We start from the raw sequence: 23,138 nt of genomic DNA, 5'->3' as shown, positions 1-23,138 counted from the left end.
AAGCATAACAAATTATAATTTATTATATCTATTTAATATCAGGAATACTTATTTATACTTGTGAGGCATTGTTTTGAATTTATCTTTTAAGTTAACTCGAATAAAACCGAATCAATGTTGATGGGACAAGAAGTTTAAAAGTTTTTGTGTAATATAGTTTTTATGTAAGAGTTTTAAAGTTTTTATTGTTTTTGAATGTTAATAATAAGTACAGTTTTATACTTATAACTGCATATCGAGTCTTACATTACTATATGGACAAAGGAAATAACGAATTCTATGTATTGCTTTAAGTTGAATTGAATGAGATCAAAATTAAATTGATAGGAATAATCGTTTAGAAGATCAGTATCAAAATTTTCACTTAGAACTTTTCTAAGTATAAACAAAATTATTTCTATAATGCGCCATTTGTATGACATAGGAGCTGGTATGTTATATTAAAATTAACTATCTTGGTAAGAATTACAATAATTTTAATTTATATAATTTTTAACTTTAAACTTTAACAAAAAAATTCTCACAATGTTGTAAAAAAGCTTAATTTAAAAAAAAAAATTCTCACAATTTTTGAAATTAGATTTTTTTTATTTCTAAGGAGCATTCATGTAATTATGTAAATGAAAAATAAACAGCACTGCATGGGTTTAAACATTTTTAACAGCTTTGAAATATAATTAAATATAATAAGTCTAAATTGAAAATTAAATATCTTACGTTTATACCTTTTAGACAATATTTCGAAGTCACAGTAGGGGATCTTCAGGTATACTTCGAGCTGAAAAATTACGAGGAGCTTTAATGGATGTTGGTAAGTTTTTTTTTTAAGAATATTTATTTTAGTATTGGAAAAATTTAAACTTCATTTAATGGTATTGCTTATCATCAGATATTTTTTAAATCTGGACATAGTTCGACACTTGTGCTTATGAAAATGGACGTAGTTAGAAATGCTTGTCTAAAAAAATGGACACAGTTCAGACTATGTGTTTAAAAAGATGGACACAGTTCAGACTATGTGTTTAAAAAAATGGACACAGTTTGAAAGACCTGTTTCCAAAAATAAACACAATGAAAAAACGCACCTTTTCAGTTTTTAACCCAAACTTAACAAGTAAATGAGAAATTGCAGAATTAATTTTCCTTACTAAGCATAACCATTATGGGGCAAAGTGCCAGACATATGGGCCAGGGTGGCAGGAAAAAAAAATTAAAACAAATAGTAGTTTAGACAGACATATTAATAACTAGGTGACCAATATATTATATAAGCACACAATTTATTATACCAACAAGAATAATACTACAGAATATTGGGCAGATTTTTTTTTCATATATAGGATTTATAACATACATTATTTACAACTATACAGAACAAATATGTAATTTACAAAACTGTACAAATAAATTATTTAAAACAAATTTCAAAGGAAATGGAAAAAAGAAAAACACCATTTACAAAGAAATCTTTCATTGTTCTTAAGTTTAAACAGGCAATTTTCAATGTTTAGAAGGACAAATTTATAAATTAAATCAAAACACAAACAATTACCAGGGCTGTCAACTACTACGCAGTTTGAAAAATATTTTATTTAGTGGGAACGAATTAAATATACAGCTTTAAGAATATTTGGCAATTTTCCCAATATTTAAAAGCCTCGCCATAGGAGAGCGGGTAAGTGGTATTAAGATGATGTTTTGAATAATTTACATGTAGCGGCGAGAAAAATAACATTAAATCACACAAATCAAAGAATCATATATAAAAAAAACTTAGCTACTACTTGGAACTTACCCAAAAAGGATAGAAAGTTAGCAGCTCTGAATTATATCCAAACTTTATCAAATTTGAATACAATCTGCAAATTAAATTGCTTAAATGGCAATTAATAAATAACATATAAAATTAAATTTGCACTGGCTTGGGGCTCATAAAAAAAAATAAAAGTGTCATTCCTTACAAGAGCACTTTATATCCATACCAGTCAGTGTTGAATTTTTAAAATCTTTTTGTCTCTTCATTAAGCTAATGCAAAATAATCTATATATATGAATTGAATTTTTACACATTTTTGAATATGAAATGCAAATTTTTTTCAATATAAGTTTAAAAATATATTAGGAAATTTAAAATAATTTTTAAATGTTAAAATTAAAAACTTCTAAGGAAAGATATACTAATAATAAATAATTACTGTACTGGGAAATGTTTGGGGCGTGCATTCACTTTTAACAACACACATATATATTTATATAAAAAAAACATCAGTAAAAATACAAATAAAACAACATTACGCAAAAATTGAGTATAGAATTAGAGACAAGTATATAGACAAAAAGACAAATACCTCAATGGGTCCGAGAAAAAAATCAGGACAATATTTCATTCAATAAACAGGATATTTTTTTGGTTCAGTTTATATATACCAATCAGGCTACTTTTAAAAAGGACAAACAACAAGCTAAAAAAAAAATAATAATAATTTGCTCTACTTAAATAAAATAAAGGCAAATTACAGCAAAAAAATAGCAAAATACAATCAGGCAGCAATACACTAAAATACATTTTTAATTTCTGAGTAGATGTGTCTTGATCTGGAAGTTTTAACAGCTCCAGAATAATTTTCTAATGGAGAACTAACAACTAATAACAGTTTAAGATATATATATAGCCACTTTTTATTGTAAAGTACTGTAGCATAATAAATAAATAAATAACTGGCATCAATTAGTTAACCTTTCCTTACATCAATATTTCATAAAAATTAGAAATCCAGATTAAAACTTTTTAATCAAATAATTTTAAAAAAGGGTTTCAATAATCTCCAAATGAAAATACAGTAAATATGCCACTTAACATTTATGTGCAAAAGTAACTTAGTGGATAATTCCTCAATTCAATGTTTAAAAATTCCAGACTTACTGTATTGTGACCAATTTATTTTAAAATTGGATGGAAGAGACACGGGAATAATTGCAAAGCTACAAAACTCCACCCTTCAAGATTTGTTACTGCATTTGGCAACATTTATAAATAAGTGTTCGACTCCAGAATTCATCATCTTAAAAATTTGATAGTGGAAAATTTTTAATGATGAATTTTTAATTCACACTAAACAATTTTGAAACAATGAAATGGTTGATTTGTGATCTGGTTGATTTGTGAATCTGGTTGATTTGTGATCTGAATGAATGATGCTTGATTTATGTACACAATTAGTGAAACATTTTCAACTTAGAGCTATCAAATTTTTGCAATTGTTAAAAGCATTATAAATATAAATAAAAGGACATTCAAAATCCTTCGATTTTTCAAATTGATTATTTCAAAATCTCAATCTGCAGAAAATATAATGCTCTGAACACACGCAAAAATCAGGTCAGATAGTTAAAAATCAGGTCAAAATATTTATTAAGGATATCAGGACAACCATAGCCCCTGCTAAATACATTTTCTGTTATAAATATTAGGGCTTTATATTGCATTTATTTAATATTTTTTACAAAATGAATGGGTATTATCTGACTAAATTAGATATAAAATATAAGTTTGTTTAGTCCTGTTGTCTTTAGATTTTGCAGCAGCACATGAAGTAGTATTTGCTTTAGAAAAAATAAGCCAAATTGCATGTGGGAAAAAAAACCCACATCAAACTATAAAAAAATATTAAGAGTAGAAGAAAATATGAGTATTACATGCAAAAAAAAAAAAAAAATCCATGGAAATATATAAAAGTAAATGAAGTAAAACATTAAAAATATTTGTATAAATTAAACTTGCAGTTAAAAGGGTAGAGCAATGCTACATAAAAGTATTGTTATCAAGATAAATGAGATATCTTAATTTATCTGGGTGTTATTATATGTCAAATTTGGTCAACTAAGTCTCATTGTTTTGTATATTGAATTATTTAGTTCAAAGGGGAAAATTTTTTAATCAATAATGTTCAGCTTAGCTACAAACCTTTATTTAATAAAAAAAGGTGATAAAATATTAATTAAGACATATTTCCTTTACAGTGGTTCTGCTAGACTTTTGAAACTATGGACCCTAACGACCCAGGATTTCCAAATTTCTGCATCTTTTTTTACTATTAAAATTAAATTTTTTTTTTTTTTAATTCTACAAGAAGCAATAAAAATTTTTACTTCAAATAATGTTTCAAACATTTAAAAAAAAAACCTAGAGAAAGGAGAAGAAAAGTAATTTTGAATACAAAAATAAATAAATAATTAGTGATATTGAGCAGGTAAATTCTCTATATACCTTCATATCCTATTATCAATAAATATTTACATTTATAAGGATTCTAAATAAGATGAGAGTAATGTTTGAAATCAAAGTTTTTATTTAGAACTGATCTTGTGTCATAGAAAAATAGCATGAAAATATAGTAATCTTTTAAATTTTGCTGATTCAGATCTGCTGCACTATTATTATTTTCTTGATGGAGAATAATTACACATCCTAAAGGATGCATAGTAACTTTATTTGTAGTCCCCTGTACGATTTTTGACGTGTTTGATTCACTATTGCAAATAAGTGAGATCACTGCCTTTACTTTTTTTCAGTAAAAAATAATTACAACATCATAGTTTAAAGTTTTATTTTGTAAAAAAATAATTTTTTTTAAATATCGTGGCAGAACTTACTTTTTAAAAAAGTTTTTCATTTGTTAAAAACTAAAAGTTGACACTGAATTAGATGTAAAAGCTAATTTTATATAATAAAAATGACCATTAATTTTAGGTTTCCAAGTAAACATTGATGCTTTATCTTTGCTAGTGCTAAGATACATGAGAAAAGATGGAACATTGAGGTTTGGAGATTTTGTTTTATGCATTTTACATCTCATGGTAGCATTCGGTAAGTATCTAAATAATTTTCTAAATTAAGATGAATGAGAGATGTATTGAGAAATATTTTTCTGAACAAAAATGATATTTTTCTGAATGACTAAATTGCCAATTTTTTCCGGATATTTTTAGAGAATCTAGAAAAATTTGTAATTTTATAAATGTTTTACAATGATAATGTTATCTATTAAGAAGGATTCACATAAGGAAGGATAAGAGAAAAAGAAATTGTAATTTTTTTGGTATATTTTTTTTTAATATTTGTATGGGTGCAATTTTAATATTTTTAAAATTTTTTATTTACTGAAATCCAACATTTAATTAAAAAAAGTTTTCACATAGTTTTATACTTCGTGATAAAACTTCAACACATAATAATACTCCATACCAACATGTAATAACCTTTCATGAATTTGAAACAATGAAACTTATGCCATATTATGAGATCATAATATAATACAAAAGTTTTATTTTTTTAAAAAGTGCAAAAACTGATAAAATGACACAAAAAAAGATAAGAATGCAGTTAAAATAATTTAGTAAATACTTTTAATGGATGAGCTCATTCAAAGACGCAGAAATTGAGATCAGATTTTTAATTTGCAGCTTCCAACAAAAAGTAAAACATATTAAAGCAGAAATTCATATAGCAAAGGGAGCAGATTGTCCAGAATATTAAATAAATTTATTTTTAGATCCATCAATTGAATTAAAATATTGCCAGAAATTTTTATTACAATCTAGTTCAATACACAATCATCACAACTTAAGTAAAAGCTCACCTCATAAGCTGAAAATTAAATATAAATGTTAAAAAAAAAATGAAAAAGAAATTAACAAATAACAAAATGCTTAACATTTATAAATTACTTTTTAAAACATAAAACAAATATGACATTTTTTTAAATGACTAAACTATGTAACAATTGTTAATATTTACAAAATAATTCTCATCACCATAATATAATACAGAAAAGCACTAAATTCATCATCATAAATATAAAACCATTCTAAATTTAATTTGCAAAAATAATGCTGTGATAGTATGTTTGGTAGGCAAAATATCACATTCAATAATACACATTAATATTCAAACTAAGCTATAATTTTTAAACATTAGATCAGCTTGAAATAATTTTTAACAAGCATCACATAAGTAGGATGATATTTATGTAAGATGACATATTTTAAATGTAATTATGAAAGATGAAGGAGATTTATTTAGAATATAGCATTAGAATGCACTTAAAGTACAAGAAAGTATGAACGTAATTTACATAGGTTAACATTTATCAAGGAAACATCAGATGGAAAAAAAAAAAGAAAAAAATTTCAGTATTTTTATCTTTTGGCACAATAAAAATATTTATATAATAATGTCCACATGATAGAAGAAATATTTTTATAATACTCTTATGTTTTTAAAATAAAAATCAGTTTAAAGATAATAGACTTGTTATTGGACAGAAAATAGACAAGTTAATGTGATAGAGATAGTGAATATTAAATTTTGTAACTTTTATTATAATGAATTACAATATTCTTGCAATTTAAGTTTCAAGCACATAAGACTTTCCAAACTAATCAAGCTTAGTTAAATATATAGACACGGTTAGTTAAATATATGGACACGGTAAATATATAGAAAACAAGTTCTAAATTTAGAAGGAAAAAAAAGAGCTTAGCAAACATACAAAGATTTCTATTCAAAATAAAATTCACATCAGAAATAAGACAAACAATTCTATTAAATTAATTTCCAAACTGCAGGAAGGAAATTGCAGTATATTTAATGTAAACAATAAAAAGATAATTGTTTAACGGTGAATTGCTTAAAACACATCGCACATTAATGAACAAGGAAAGCATAATAATGTTTTTGCAATTGAATTTATGAATAAGTGTCCATTATCACAAATAAAATTAACATCAATTTGAGAATTTACTATTATTTATAAGTTTTTAATTATTATTAAAATGACAGGTAATATAAAAGAAATTTTTTTCTGCAAAAATAAGAAGTTATAATCTTATTATCCTAAATCAGGTTTTATCAATTATATTAAAAATTGTGTGTTTTATAATGCATACAAAGCAACAATTTAATCTATTTACAGGAATTATGAGTGTAACAAAAAATGGACGCAATAACTTTTGAAATATTCATCATCTTACATTTTCAAAAAATACATTTTGGTAAATAACTAGCTGTAACAAAGGCACATATTTATATATTTTTAACAGAGAAGAAACTACAATTATAACAATCAGATAAATCTTTGTGATTTCTTTTTTTTTATTTTATTAAAAAACATGTGCACAACATTAAAGAGTTTATAATACACTATATACTTGAATGCAGTTACAATTCTGATATTTTTTCTAAAATTTAATTAAATGACTAATCTTAAAATCATATATTCACTAATTAGAGAAAATTAAAATATTGCTTACTCTTTTTCCTTAGGCACTTTTGAAAAGAAAGATCTTCTTCAGAATGGATTTGTCAAAACAACATTGTCTGAAGTAAGGATTTTTTTCTCGTTAAATAAAAAGAACTATTTAAATTAATTACATATATAACAAGAAAGTTAAGTGCTAGAAAAAAATTAAAAAACTAAAATATAAAATGATCACTAACTAAAGAAGTTTTAACATATATTTTTTAACGGTGATTTTCAGAATGATTTTGTCAAAACAAGATTGTCTGTAGTTTGTCTGTTTATTTAAATAAAAAGGAACCAGTTAAATTATTTATGCGAGCACAAGAAAGCTAAGTTCTAATAAAAATTGACAAAACTCAACTATCACAAAATTACCTCTGAGTAAAGATGGATTTAATATTTATGTATAAATAAAAATTTTCAAAATGAATTTGTTAAAATAAGAGCATCTTATGTAATGATTGATAAATATTTTTTATTTATGAAAAATTTAAATATATTGAAATCGGTACATTATAAGCAATATTTAAATTTTAATAGATAGTTCTAATTTAAAAGTAATGGTTCAAATTGATTTGTCAACTTACTAACTACTAAACCTGTCCATATTTAACTATTCTCAAACAATTGCAAATGCTGTTAAGGAAATATATACCAGTAAATACATTTTAACAAATATAAACCAACCTCAGTCCACTGCCTCTGAGACAATTACTTTGAACAGCCAATGATTTTTTATAAATTACAATAAAATTATGAACTATAAAGTAATATGTTCAATTTGAGCATTATATACATGTAACTTTATCCTCTTTTTCATGAATGAAATAAAATTTATGGTACTTGAAAAATAAAATATCACTGCTAACTTTTTTTTTTTAACAGTGGTTACAAGCATCCCTGCAATGCTGATATATTGCGATACAAGCAAGCCAACTTCATCCACTAAACATCACTATTTATATTTCATGTATCATCAAAAAGAAAAGTACAATAAAAATCTTATGTTAATAAAAAGCAAACTTGTTAATTTATTTTAGAATGACTAGAAAAAAAAAACCAAGTTACTTCGGGTCAACATCAACTAAGATACGGGTATACAAAGGGTGGAAATCTGAGGACAGTATTTTGTAATCCAAGGTACTCAATCCATCCACTTCCATGCGTTCTTTACCCTTTTTCAAAAGTTCATGCCTAAAAAAGTTTAAATAATTAAGAAAGAATATAACAAAAAGAATTTTGAATGTTCATAAAAATTAATATATTTTAAAACACTCAGAGCATAAGCTTCAACTGAATCTTAAGCTGGTGGATTTTTTGCAATAAAAAGATAAAAATGGGAAAAAAAACAAAAGCATTTTCTGTGATATTCGATGAGAAAGAAATGTAGAAGGGAAAATTCCATAAAATTTTGTCAAAAGTCAACAAACACAAGCATTGATCAATTGATGTCACTCATCGAAATTCGGGTTTTGTTACTTGAATTTTGATTTATTTGTTTTGTTGTCTTTAGGTAGCCTGTGGAGATTCGCTAATTGGCAGAGCAGTAGCATCGCACCTCTTAAGTATTTAATTAACATATATTTCCATTTTTAAATAATTTTTTAATACTTAATATTAAACATTCTGGCATCAATGTTATGCAAATTATATAGAGGGATAATTATCATAGGTTGTTTGTTTCTCGCCGCTTTCTTCCATTCATACCTTACAATAGGCAGCAGTGTTATACTTAGCAACTGGCAGATGCAAACAGGTGGAGTGCTAATATGATGGAAAAAAGAATTCTTCAGCCTGTATGACTTTAAGTAGAGGAATGCATATCTTGGAGTTGTTAAGTGCTGAGAGCTAACCCTGATTCTTTCTGCTGGATTTCCTGACGATAGTAACATGGACAATATGCTGAATTATGTCACAGAATAGAGATCTAGGTTGGAATTTGGAGTTAAGATTTACTTTGAACTGTCCTAAGTGGTTGTGCCTCCTTTACAGCAAAATATATTTTCTGTACATGTTTATAGTATTTGTTGTACTACGTTTACAACAATCTGTGCTTCCTGTATCTAATCATGGTAGCTGGAGTACAGCTGTAATTTGTATACGACAAACAAGTTTTATTGTATGAGCCTCTAAAAGATGGCGTGCAACTGTGTTTCTACTAACCAAGTTCTTGTTTCAACTAAAACATTTTGGATTGATCCTACATTTTAAATCTTGTTTTTACTAACCCCTGTTTTTAACTCATCCGTAGTATGTCACAGGCTCAATAAACTGCCAATTATGAGTGATACAGAAAAATCTCAATTGTCAAATGACTATTGACTTAATCTGTTAGTCGCTTTCCTTGATAAATTTTCGCACCGTTTAATACTGAGAATACAGTTTTACAAAAAAATATAAATGGAAAAATTGTAAACAAAGCCATAACATTTTATGAAATTAAAAATTTATTTCCAATTTATAGTTATTTTTTCATTCTTTGGAATTTTATTTCGTAATTTTAAGTCATGACATTAAGTCAACAAACATATGAATTCAAGTTAATTTGTTAAGTTTCATCTCGGAATCATCATTTCAGATTTATTGGTAATTCTTTTATGCCAAAGTACTGTGAGCAATATTTTAATAGTCAGTTCCAAGCTTTTCAATTGGTTAAATCTTTTGCTGAATTGCTTAAATAACAATTTTATTGCATTCTGAAAAATAAGTGTGGACTCAAACAAACATTTTAGTAGTTTTCTCCAAATATTTTTTATGAGAGATAAATATTTATAAGATTTAGTTCGAATATTTTACTTAAAGGTTCTAAATATATTTCCAAGTGATATGAGGTTTCTAGATACTCATTTTTAATAGATTAGGACAATGGAATAGAGTGAAATGCATATATTTTTCTTTTGTCAAGAATGTCATATTGGGACAGTTTGGTTCACTGTGATAGAAGGATACTTGAATGAGTTTTTTTTCCCTTTCCTTTTAATCACTTGCCTCAATATTCTTGCCATAACTGCCATTTTTTTTCTTTGAAATTTTACTGGTTTTTCACATCAATACCTCATTTTCTTTCTTTCCATGCCAAGATTGAAATCTTCTGTGTTCTGTATCTTCTGTGTTTTTTCCCTTTCAATCATTGGGGCGACTTAACCCCTGCCGAGTAAAATTTACGTGATTCAATCCCCAGTGCCACCGTTTTTCGCTCAAGCGCCCTTTGTTACACATGTTTTGGTGGGGGGGGGGGAAGATGCACGCTTTGCAATTTAAAAGCAGTTTACTTTCGCAAGAGAAGAAAAAGGAAAAATAGAAAATAAAATACAATACAATAAAATAAAAATACAATATAAAAGATGTTAAAACTTAGCTGTTGTATGATAAATCCTGAAACATGGTTGGACACATAAACCAATATCACATTTATTGCACTGATAGTGGGATTCATGACGAATATACACGTGAAACAAAAGCGAAAGAAGAATAAACCCAACCTTCCTCACATAGAAAAACACAAGCAATAAATATGATGATATCACTTATCTAACACATCCTCCGAAATTGGTAATGCATCATTGCAAACACTTTCGAGGTCATTTTACTGGATTTAGAAGTCAGGGGCGTAGTTATATTTATAGCAGTGTCGGGAAAGCGTAGATATATGCCTGCGGCAGTTAATGCATTTTCTGGCCGAGATGCATATATACGCCCGCGGCAGTTAAGGGGTTAACTGAGAGATATTAAATTCACATATTTCACTAAAAAAGTGCTAAGTGAAAAATATTTGTTTTACATTAAATGATAAAGTCAAAAATTGAAACAATAACTGATATAAAGTTTTTAAAAGAGATTGGTGTTACATAAAATCAGACTTATGCACTTTTTAATTTATGACATTAAAATAATATATACATTAAAACAAGCAGTGCACCAATAAATTTAAAATACTCGCAATAGAGACATAATAGAAAAAAAAATAGTTAAATTGCTTAAGTTAACTTAAGCATTTTCAATACCTGTTTGGATTTGGAACCTCTTTTTTATGAAACAAAGCAGTATATCTTGAAATGTATGGGGCATAACGTCGAACTTTCATTCGCTTTGCATTTAGCCTACATTTAAAGAAAGTAATAAAATATAGAATTTCATTAAGAACAAAAATACTTAGTAAATCATAGAAAATAAGTCTGTCATTACATATTTTGTGTTCATTAATAAAATTTACTTAAATTATAAAATGCATATTTTATTAAATAATTAGCTAAAAAAATTTAAAACCAGGTCACCATCATGATTCATTGCAAAATGCATATACAGTGCCCGCCGCTAATAAAATCACTGGATAATAAAATCAGCCGCTTTATAAAATCAAATCGGCAAGAACCGAATCGTTACAATATTAATACATGTTAAAAACATCCTTTAATAAAATCAATGCCGCCGCTTTTTAAAATCAAAATTTTGACTACATAATAAATCAAAGGTGCAATATTTCAGCTTTTTTTATTTTCATTTATAAAATTTTATTTTTTTGAAGATTTTTTTAGAAGAAGCAACAGTTACTCACAAACCTGTGATATACATAGGTGGATGGTAAGCGGCGAGTTCATAGAAATCAATTTATCAATGTTAATTCCTTGACTTGAATGAAGTTTGGAGAAACCTATCTCACTCACCAGGGGGTTGAATTCTTATCTTACTTTTTATTGAATGAACCATAGAAGGGAGAGAAATTTCTTTTGTTATCTATCTTAACAGAGAACATGAATAGATTTCCAAAAACTGTCTGTGCACATGTTCCATATTATTTAAGCCGTTTGAGTAAATTATAGTTAGAGCACATATCATTTTTAAGTTCTGGTTAAGTTTCAGGTTTTGAGTCTTAAAGATAAATTCGCAGTGTTGCAAAACTATGATAAGCTTCCTAAATGTACAATGGGGATGGAGATGGGGCTCATAACAGTTTCGAAGAAATGATCAGCAATGAATCTCACTCACCAGGGGGTTGAATTCTTATCTTACTTTTTATTGAATGAACCATAGAAGGGAGAGAAATTTCTTTTGTTATCTATCTTAACAGAGAACATGAATAGATTTCCAAAAACTGTCTGTGCACATGTTCCATATTATTTAAGCCGTTTGAGTAAATTATAGTTAGAGCACATATCATTTTTAAGTTCTGGTTAAGTTTCAGGTTTTGAGTCTTAAAGATAAATTCGCAGTGTTGCAAAACTATGATAAGCTTCCTAAATGTACAATGGGGATGGAGATGGGGCTCATAACAGTTTCGAAGAAATGATCAGCAATGAAGAAAATGAAATGGACGAGAATTTTTCACGTTACGTAGCTATTGACGATAACCTGCAAACATCAGGAGAAAAATCTGATTCTAAAATAGTTACAGACATCAAAAATTGCAAAGTTATTTCCCATCATGAAATGGAGGAATCAGACTCAGAAAATGAAATAAACTCATCAGTGCCATCTTCAATGGAAGTCAGAAAAGCACTTAATGTATTGCGGCAAGCTTTAGAACAAAGAGAAGGAATATCGAAAACTATAAAAACTTCTATAAACTCTCAAATGATGTTGAAAAGTTAATTTTAAATACTGCAACTCGAGCAACTATTGATCGGTGTTTTGCAAAACTTTTATAAATTTAATCTTATGTAGGGTTTTACTTTATTAAAATAATTAAATTAGTTAAAATAAAGCATTAATGTGGTCATTATTTCAGCTTTTAAAGTGCTTGCATTTAGAATATATCGTAAAATTTGTTTTTTGTTTCAAATGTTGAATCGCCTCTTAATAAAATCAGCCGCTTAATAAAATCAAAAGAGCATAAAACGAAAGTTATTTTAATAAACGGCAGGCACTGTATAGATATATTAATATGTTTTGTTATTAGTAAAATTAAATAAACTTTCTGAAGATTATTGAATATGATAAAATAAGAATCTCTAATAACATAAAGAGTAAACAAGAGATACATTGAACTTTCTCTTTTATGAATAAAGACACCCGACATAACATGGGTTGAAACCGCATGTTTTCATCCTCTTGGTGCATTTTATTGCGACACTGAATTTGTTGGTTGTCACAATTTGCTGTCTGTAGACAAAATTCTGCTCTTTGAATATCACAGAATGGGAAATGGGTTACATCTTACCTTACATCCAAATATTAATTAAAAAAATACAACATAACATGAAAATTTTTAAAGCTTTTTTTTCTTAACACAGTTATTTAAGACAAAAATCATTATGAAAAAAATTATAAAATGTATAGGTGTTTAAAGAATTGAAAGAAAGAATATTTAAATTATTATCAAATAATATAAAAATTACATCTGTGGCACTTGGAAGTGAACATTTTTTCTATGCTCCACTTCAACAGATAGCGCACACCTAACTTAAACGTTCAATAATAAATAATTTATTTTATACATTTTATGAATTAATACCTTAGTAAATACAAACAACGTTCAGCCAGAAATAATAGAAAAATTCATAAAAGAAAGTAATAAAGATTAAGTAACAAATTGATATAGATAATAAGTCATGCTTCATACATAATTAGTTTAAAAGACACCATTAAAAATTTTAATTGGATGAATAATTAATTTTAGATGAACTATTAATAGATGGTGTTTCAAATTTGGGCGAGTTCGTACAGCAATTTCTCCTCAACACACAACTTTCTAATTTCTTAAAAAGGGTGACAATTAGGCTACTGATATGAAAAAAATGATGAAACACAAATTATAAAATAAAGTTAAATGTTTGGGATAGGAAAAAAAACATTTTATTCAAAAAAAGGAAAGAATTTAATGCAAAATTACACCAACAGGCTGTATTAGTAATAGCATCTCAATAAATTTTACCTTTCATAGAGATCATCATCTTCACCACCCCAACCAAAATAAAGATTTGAGAATCCATTTACTGTCGAAAACTGCTCCTTTGTAAAAGCAACCACACCACCAAATAGTTCAGGATATGGTAATCTATAAAATAATATAAAATTAGGAAGAATAAAATTAAAATAAATAAATATATAAAAGAATAGAACATTTTAAGACAATAAACATTATGACTTTCTAATTTAACAGTATATTTTTAAATTATATGGGGTCAATTAAGGCTAGTATAGGAAAGAATTAGTGTGTAGAAAAAAAATAAAAATTCAAATTTTAGAGTAATAAAATATATTTTGTTTTAAATAAGTTGAGTAAATTTTGATCAATAAGAAATGAACTCTTGTAGAGGTTCAATATTAACATATTTAAAATTTTAAAAACTTATATAATAAATATCTTTTATAATGAAAAACTTTTTTAGTACATTCAATAAAATTAAGAGTACTATTTAGCTGATCAACAAATAATGATTCAGAAAACAAATATTTAATTTAGAAAACATAGGAAAGCTAGCTTTAGAGAAAATATTTATTGTATGGAAGATAGTATAAGAAATCATCTAGAAATATAGGGAAAAAGGTAAATAATGAAACAAAAATTTCAAATTAGTGCATGTGGTATCACATGAAAGATTAGCTTTACAGCTTCCTCTGAAATTATACAAAATAAAAAATTAAATATTATTCATTATATTTAATTAACTTTGATCACCGTTTTTTACTTTTCTTTTAACATAATTTTTGCTTAAAAGAGTTTCTGAACTTTGCAACCAGTCATAAAATTTTAAATGGTAAGCAGTGGTCAGGCTGGCTCTAGGTAATAATCTCAACAGGCAAAATTAATAATAATGAAGAAGAAACATAACACAAAAGATAGAAAATTCTAATTTCTGAAATGAAATTACAAAACATGCAGAGTAAAGATTCGAAATTTTTAATGTTTTAAAAACTTCCTTTCAATTTAGTATAAATCATATTTATGAAAAAATTAATAAATTAGAAACTTAATGCTATTTAACACTAACATACAATACATAATTTTCAACCAAACACAGTAAAACTTTGCAAACTAACACATATCGGAATGCATCCAGAGCAGAACACATGTGCCTGGGTTCTTCTGAACAGCCGTAAGTATGCTGCGGACTCTGTGGCAATAGATCAACATCATGAAAGATAAAACAGCAAAAATCTGGCTCTTTTGTAGCTTCAAGAAAACCAATGTTAAAGAGCTTCCCTCGATTAAAATCATGTTTTTCACTCTGAAAATAGACAAAATACTAAATTACAAACATTTGTAGTATAAACATGTATTAGGAATTATGAAGTATTCCAGTTTCTAAAAATTAATATAACATCTTTTTTATAATCATATTTTCAGCTTATGAGCATGTAATTAAACAAAATAACCGTAAAAATATTGCTAGTTTTTCTTGCGAATCAATAAGTAGTTTACAAAATGAAAATATATTCAGTTTTGCAAGCAGTGATTATAATTGCAATTCTTAAACATTTTTTCCCCATAAACCTTCCATAATAATTATTTTTATTACAGAAAATGCTTTTAAGTCAGAAGTTATGAAACTCTAAATTATTTTTACTTAAACAAACATTCCAAGAAGTTTTAGAAAGGATGAGAAAGATAATAAGAACTCATCAATATGAAATTAAAAAAAAGCACTGGAATTTTTCTGTAGTAATTAATAGCAAATCAAAAGGTGTTTCAGAAGGCTCAATTTAATAAATAATTGTACATATGATAAAATGTGAATTAAAACTCATTCATATAGATAAGAACAGGAAAGATAAGCTATCTGGAAAATTAAAGTAAACATTAACAAGCGAGGGGAATAACAGAAAATCAGACAATTAAAATAAACTTAGCAATTTTTATGCAATTGAGTAAAATATTATTTTTCTTCACTGTTTTAATACATAATAAACTTAAAAATTTAACAACAGCACAGTTTCTATTGAATAACTTCACATGGTATCATTAATTTTAAAATGAATCATGATACTCTACGGAAATAATTTACATAATTCTTGAATCAGAGCTGGCCTCTATCAGTGAGTACATGTTAAAAAATATATTATAAACCCCATTCCCCTAATTTATTCTGCAATATGTGCACAAAGATTATAGTTGGAATTTTAAATATTTTAGCAATTTTCTAATTAAAAACTGTGAATAGTTTTCTCCTCACATCCTACTCATAAAAATACATGCACATTTAGGATGTTGTAAAACTTTAAACCATGCTTATGACTAAATTTATTCATTGATGAAATTGTAAAATTTACTATAATTATGAAGTTTGATAACCTATAAAAATTATTAAATAGTTAAAAAAAATTATCAACCTGTTCAATCAAAAATATCCCATAATCTAGTTGCTGGGCTTGAAGGAAAGGATGCATATGTTGTAAAAATATTTTCAAATGAGCTTCTCTATTACGATAAGGAACAATAATGGCCACTCTTTGCCATGAGGAGCAATTCTTAGGATACCATCTTCCTCCAGGTAATATTTTAAGTTTTTTTGGCAACTCTTTTAAAGAAGTCTCATTCACAATTCTGTTTACGTCTTTAAACGGAGCTAGAAAAACAAACGTAAACAATTATTAGCCCACAAAAAAGATATTAGACATCGATTAAAATATCATATTTAATTTAAACTTGAATGAAAGTAAATAAAAGGAAGAGTTATAAGAATAAGAAATTAATGCAACCTATAACTATCACTTGAGCATAAAGGACATTTGTTTAGGGCTCCTTAGTATAAATTTTAGGGTTCACACCAGTGATGAAAACTTAGTGGTCCAATAGGATCTTCTAAGTGCTCATTTAGTGGTCCAAAAACTTAATGTGGTAGAGAAACTTGAGAAAAAAAATTAAACTTGACAATTACATTTAACTCAAGATATGGTACACATAAAAAATAATTTATTGTCATCGAATTATTAAAAAATTTAAAATTTTAAATAAAGTCAATTCTAAAAGAGCAAAAAATATAATTTCCTTGAAAAAGAATTATATTATCAAGAATGCAAAACATATAAATTTAGAATTTCAACATTTAATTTTTTTATATCAGACACTTTCAATTATTTTATTTGAACACTGCACATTTGAATTCCATTTCACAAGAGAACAATAAAATTAGTAACAACAAATTTTTCGTCAAACGCGTTGAATTCGAAGAAAAAAAAAATTTCTTACTATTTTATAAATTAAAAACATATTTCAAAACAACACATAGTATTATTTAATTTTCATTATGCGGTACTGGTTGAAAATGGCGAGCAAATTTTTAACTTTACTGAATGCAAAAGGTAAGAGAGTGATGACTGAATGGTGTATGAATGAATATTTAATTTTGAAAACATATGAATGCCTAAGATGTGGAGAATAAATGAGTTTGATTGACAGGGTATCTGCTACATTCTAGATTTTTAAATCCATGACTAATTCCAAGAACTTTGCATGACTTAACAGTGTTTTCATCTCAGAAAAAAAATGGGTGAGAATTTCTCACCCTTTCTCAAAAACAGGGTGAGATTTCAAAAAGCTAAGTGAGATTTCAAAAATTAAAAAAAAAACACAAAGAGACTTGAAAAAAAAATAATTTCTTTAATTATAATGCATTTTTAACATTTTCGAATTTTTAAAGCATTGAATATTTTTGCTGCATCATCATATGGAAAATGTTCTACATCTACTTTTTCATCAGCTATTCTCATTAGGTTGCTCAAATGCGTATTTGTTTCGTTTTGATCGTTTCTACCCACATTTGTTTCATTTTCATTTGTCCGTTTCGGAGTAGAAGATATTGGCTTTACAAGGTATTTGTCCATCTTACATAACATTAACGAGCAAAAAAATTTGAACGTCTTTCATGAAGAAACCTTACCTACGGTAAACACGTGGTTGCAAAGAAATGCGTTCTAAAAGAGGTTCCGTGGTTCGGAAGGATGGTGTTCTGTTGTTCCAAAAGGTTCTGAACAATACTGGTAAATAGGGAAGCTAGATAATGGGGCAGATGTTGAAAATAAAAGATCCAGGAAGAAAAGTGAAGCGGATTTTATTCTAAATAGCGTAAATGAGAAATTTTTTTCAAAATGCGAGAAATTCGCGAATTTTGAAATTGGTTTATAGAATGCGCAAATTTCTCGCGGTGATCAGTTTTTAATGCGAGAATATAAAAAAATATGCGAGATTCTCGCTTTCTCGCGCTGTAGTGAAAACACTGCTTAACGAAGTTACTATTTTCTCTAACAAAAACATTACAATAAATTTAAAAAAGCAATATAAATATAATAACATTAATTAAAATAATAGGTATAACCTAAACTATTATAATCTGCATCTTCATATTAAAAGATTTTAAATTTAAAAAACAGAGTAAAGAAAGAGTTGAAGCAATAAAATAGCTGAAAAAAATACAAGAGTAAATATATATTTTTTTCTGCAGAAGTATATTCCAAAGATACTTTTCTTGCTCATTGGAAAGAAAAGAAATACTCCTGATTTTTCTGTTCTTATTTCGGAATAAAAAAAATTTGCCAATGGCTGGCCTGCTTCAGCTAGAATTTTAAATTGATAAAATAAAAAAAATAAATAATAACAAAAATTCTGAAATCACAGAAGTTTAAGTTCATTCTAGAAATGATGTTTTTTCTTTCATTTTTTAAAAGTACACTATAATTTTTAAAGAACACGATAAAAACAATTTTATATTTTAATAAAATATGACTGTAAGAGGGGATTTTATTACAAATTCAGATCACCATGGAATTGGGGGGGGGATTCCATTTTAAAATTTAGATTTTTCAGCGACCTAAATCCATGACAAATTTCGTTGAACCGAAAATTCATGACTTTCCAGGTGCGCGGGTACCCTGGATTGAGCGAAAGGATACAATGGATGGAGATGTCGAAAGTGTGGATTGAATGTGGTTGCGCATGTTTGTCTACAGTGCTTTCATTCGTGAAGTCAAATGGACGTACCCTATGGTGTCAAAAAATGAGCCATCAGAGTAAAGGTAAGTTATTTTCTATTCGATAAAAAAATGTTTTAATAAAATTGTAATAATTTATATGGTATTTTTTTAATAATCAAAAAGCAACGTTGATCCCAATAATAATTACCAACTTGGCGAGATTTTGAAAACGCACAAAGAGGTGGGCTATTCTGGGATTTTACCCTACTTTCCATCTAAGTTCTTCTTCTGTTAACTAATCAGCTACAACAGTTAATGATGCTGGAAGTAGGCATCTGATTATGTCATTTTGCTATCTGTTTTCATATATTTTAATCCAAATAAGTTAATCTGTAAGGGTTATTTGTGTTAAGAAGTTATTTCAATTCAATTTGCAATTTTGAATTCACATAAGTATGATTTTATAATGTTAAATATGAACAAGCACAGCTTTTCATCTGTCCAATCAGAAACATTCAAGAACTTGGATAACTATCATCCAATTTTTTGAAGAGATATTTCCCCAAGTTCTCGGATTCAATAACATTAACCGTATAAACAGGCCTTTAGAACGGTAGTCTTATAACTATATCCTACCGTTAACTTAATATATAAAAAAATTTAAATTGACCGTAAGCAAAAATAAAATTCAAGTAAAATTCGATAGTATATTAAGTCAATCAAGTGTTCAATTCAATGACTGAAAAAGTTTTACTATACATTTAATTTCCATGCATCATTATAAACAACCTATTTTTTTTTTAAAATGTCCAAAATACACCATTCCTTTACTTTTCGAAATAAATAAAAAAAAAAGACATGCATACGAGTTCTATCTTTTCAAGAACTTTTGTAGAACAGACTTTTTTTAAAACAAAAAACACATTCGATATATGACAATGACGTTCTGATTTTGTATCGAAAAAGAACGTACCTAAATCAAGAGATACTAAAGGGCACAGTTTAAAATCAGGTGGCCTTCTAGTTACCAAACACATTTGCAAGTCATCTTTAATTTCACTAAATGATAAATAGGAATATCCTTTAAAAGTAGGACATCGCATCGGCAAAAATATTCCCAAAATTAAGATTATTATAAATGTTGTTGCAACTGGATTGTTCCTGATAAAATATATGAGCTTTCGCACCCTGATCCAGTTGAATTTAATTAGAGACATATTCAGAAATTAATTAAAAATTATAAGCAGGATTTGTGAGGTAGATTTTTTAATTATTTCGAGATGGTAATACATATTCGCGCGCGGACATTCTTAAGGTAAACAAACAAGGATCAAATGATGCCACAGCTAAACGAACAAGAAAAAGAAAAATGTTAGAAGACAAATAAGCCGGCTTCTGCCACTAGTGATTCAGAAAAGATGAAATTTGCTTGGAATTTTGTAATCTCATCGTACTAAACCTCCGCTTATTGTTTATTGAAACTACATACATTTGTAAATTTGTGGGCTCAATTTCAGACTTATAAATCTTTCTCAAGTAGAAGGACAGAAATACAATTTAGAGAAGGATAGCACAAAGAATGCATAGAGGGTTACGGCGGGATTCGAACCCACGACCTTAATGCTTATCAGAGAGTTTGGCGGGTGATACCTATCTGCCAGTGCAACCGGTTACACCGGTGCGAATATTGGAACGTGCCCTTGGTGACAGTTCAAAAAGGTTAGGCAAGAGAAGGTAAATCAGAAAATAGAAGCCAGAATTTTTGTCAAGTTTCATTTGCTAGTTAGTTTGCTTCCACTGCCGAGTTGCACTTTCGAAATTTTAATGTTTAGTTGTGCGACTTTATGGTCTTGATTTAGAGTTTAAATAGAAACATTATCAATAAGAAAACTATTGGCGATTGAAATGGGCTACTGGGTGGCGCAGAGCAGAACTCTATACCTACGATAACATTTCTCATGCTTTCACCATTAGCATATGTATAGTTATAGGAGACGGAAGTACGTTTGTTTCTCTCTTGATTTTCAAATAGATTAAAAACTTTTAAGTTGGGAAACAATTCGGGATCCAACACTAGAATACACCATCAGGGGAGAAAATCGGTTCCATGCCTTGACCCTCCTCCCTTTCTTCTCCTCCTCTTCACATTTGTATATCGGAATGCTCTTCCCATTTCTTAATATTTTTAGTATTTAATTGACAAAAACATTTTTAAAAATTCCCATGACGCTTTCTTTTATAACTATTCAATGTAGGTAAGTACTTTGTTTACGTCGCATTAGAGCTGCACAATGGGCTATTGGCGACGGTCTGGGGAACACCACTGAGGATGATCCGAAGACATGCCAACCCAATATTGATCCTCTACAGAGGGGATTCAATGTAGTTTTCAGTTTCATATAGTTCCCCAGCTTAGAAATTATTAATCTATGTGAGAATCAGGACAGAATCTAACCTACTTCCGTCCTATATGACTTTCCACACGCGAATGGTGAAAGCATGCGAAGTGTTGCGATAGGTAAGTAGAGAGTTCGGCTCTACGCCACGTGTAGCCCATTTTGATTGCCAATACATAGTTCTAAAAGAATGCATTGTGGAAGTTTTAGAAAACATTTTTGACAACTAAATGCGAAAAATATTTTCGAATGGGAAATTATCGTAGTACATTCCCATACAACCGAAAGGAGGAGGAGAGGGAAAGGGGTAAAGTCAAGACATGGAACGAAGGTTGCGATCGCGAAATAAAGCTCATACGCTCCCTTTAATCAGAAAGTTTATTTATTATTTCTTTTTTTTAATAATTTACTCTACAATTTCCCTTTCTCAAATATCTCAATTTCAATTTTCAACATATTTTAGATGCTAAATATCTCTATTCGCGATCGCAACGAACTATAGGGGGCGTTGTTGTATGAGACGCTTACCTGCGATTTCTATATGAACCGTCATTCAGTTACTCTGGAGACGTCGTTAATGTAGCGTGTAGCATTGCAACGTTCCTTCTTTAATGTGGCTTATTAAATTTAAAAAAGAAAAATGCTTGATATTCTTTCTTGTACAACCGAAAACAAAATGGTATCTCTTTTTATTAGAGATGGAATATCCAAAACACATCGGAAAAATATTTGTACATTAACAAAAAAAAATATGTATATTCTTATAAGAGTTAAAACCTAGTGACCGAGAAATAGTATTACTAAATTTAATGATATAACATGAAAGGCCCATTTAAACTTTACATTCTATAGTTTTAAGAATCATATTACTTCAAAAATTAAAATGAACAAAAAGTATACATAAGCTTCATAATTTTATGAAATTTAATTTTGTAAACAAAGTTTTTTGACAACAATTTTTATCAAAAAATTTCAAGTTTCAATAAAAATCATTATTTAGAAACGAAGAAACGTAAAATAAAGAATGCTGACGAAGCAAAAACAAAAAAACAATTCTTTTTTGTCGGCATTTTTAGTGCTACGAAAATTCGTCTTTGGGATTTGCCAAAAACAAAACAAGATGCAATTTTATTTTTTCAGGAGGGAAATATTTTACCGAAAAAACGAAAATGTACCAATTCCCACAACATGAAACTTTATCTTGGTAAAAGTACGTTTTGGAAATGTTATTTCATTTGGAATCTTATTTATCAGAGTTCATATGGCGATATGATTGTTTTGAATCTATGCTAAACTCTATATCTGCTCATTTTCCACCGAAATCCGATCGACTATTTTGATTTTAAATAAAGTGTTTTATTTTATGAATTGTGCAAAAATTTTAAGTGTAGATTGGCGGCACTTAAAAACCGCCAAATCTGTAGCGGCGGTGGCGTTAATATGTAAGTACCGAATTTTTATTCCATACTTTTCTGAATCATATTACTTCAAACATTGGAATATACAAGAAGTATACATAAACACATAATGTTATACCATTTAATTTTTCAAAAAAAGTATTTTGAGAACAATTTTTATCAAAAAATTATAA

At 27.7% G+C, this 23,138-nt stretch overlaps 2 protein-coding genes across 5 annotated transcripts in view; one reads left to right on the top strand and one right to left on the bottom strand.

Moving 5' to 3' along the window:
• The window catches only part of LOC107439944 (calpain-C), a 42,555-nt gene extending 34,232 nt beyond the window's left edge, over positions 1-8,323 (top strand). For both annotated transcript variants that reach the window (XM_087166074.1, XM_043042848.3), the window contains 4 exons: positions 733-811; positions 4,751-4,867; positions 7,325-7,383; positions 8,187-8,323. In XM_087166074.1, the coding sequence (XP_087022200.1) occupies positions 733-811; positions 4,751-4,867; positions 7,325-7,383; positions 8,187-8,213 (282 nt within the window). In that variant the 3' untranslated portion in view covers positions 8,214-8,323. The remainder of the gene's footprint in view (positions 1-732; positions 812-4,750; positions 4,868-7,324; positions 7,384-8,186) is intronic.
• Positions 646-20,499, bottom strand: LOC107439945 (beta-1,4-galactosyltransferase 4). 3 transcript variants are annotated; one of them, XR_015434749.1, is made up of 9 exons: positions 20,125-20,499; positions 16,572-16,807; positions 15,282-15,469; positions 14,173-14,295; positions 11,306-11,401; positions 8,370-8,495; positions 7,312-7,415; positions 2,349-2,462; positions 646-778 (listed from the first exon to the last, which is right to left on the bottom strand). XR_015434749.1 is itself a non-coding variant. In XM_087166075.1 (7 exons), the coding sequence occupies exons 1-7, from the start codon at positions 20,366-20,368 to the stop codon at positions 7,364-7,366; spliced, it is 1,065 nt and encodes a 354-aa protein (XP_087022201.1). In that variant the 5' UTR covers positions 20,369-20,499; the 3' UTR covers positions 7,143-7,363. The 3 variants fall into 3 exon arrangements, 2 of the variants coding, with proteins under 2 accessions (XP_087022201.1, XP_015908188.3); XM_087166075.1 differs by lacking the exons at positions 646-778; positions 2,349-2,462 and having other exon boundaries at positions 7,143-7,415; XM_016052702.4 differs by lacking the exons at positions 646-778; positions 2,349-2,462; positions 7,312-7,415 and having other exon boundaries at positions 8,226-8,495.
• Positions 20,500-23,138: the final 2,639 nt, after the last annotated feature.

The sequence above is a fragment of the Parasteatoda tepidariorum genome, chromosome 6 (genome assembly GCF_982258835.1).
Source record: "Parasteatoda tepidariorum strain Cologne lab strain chromosome 6, Ptep-v5.0, whole genome shotgun sequence".
NCBI classification, from domain to species: domain Eukaryota; kingdom Metazoa; phylum Arthropoda; class Arachnida; order Araneae; family Theridiidae; genus Parasteatoda; species Parasteatoda tepidariorum.
Note: the sequence above shows the minus strand (reverse complement) of the source record. Positions and strands in the feature narration are given on the sequence as shown.

Coding starts and splice junctions, on each gene's coding strand:
- LOC107439945 (XM_087166075.1), bottom strand. CDS start 20,368: ATGTCTCTAATTAAATTCAACTGGATCAGGGTGCGAAAGCTCATATAT. Junction 15,470..16,571: donor GGATATTTTTGATTGAACAG/GTTGATAATTTT, acceptor GTCTATTTTCAG/AGTGAAAAACATGATTTTAA. Junction 11,402..14,172: donor GATGATGATCTCTATGAAAG/GTAAAATTTATT, acceptor CTTTAAATGTAG/GCTAAATGCAAAGCGAATGA.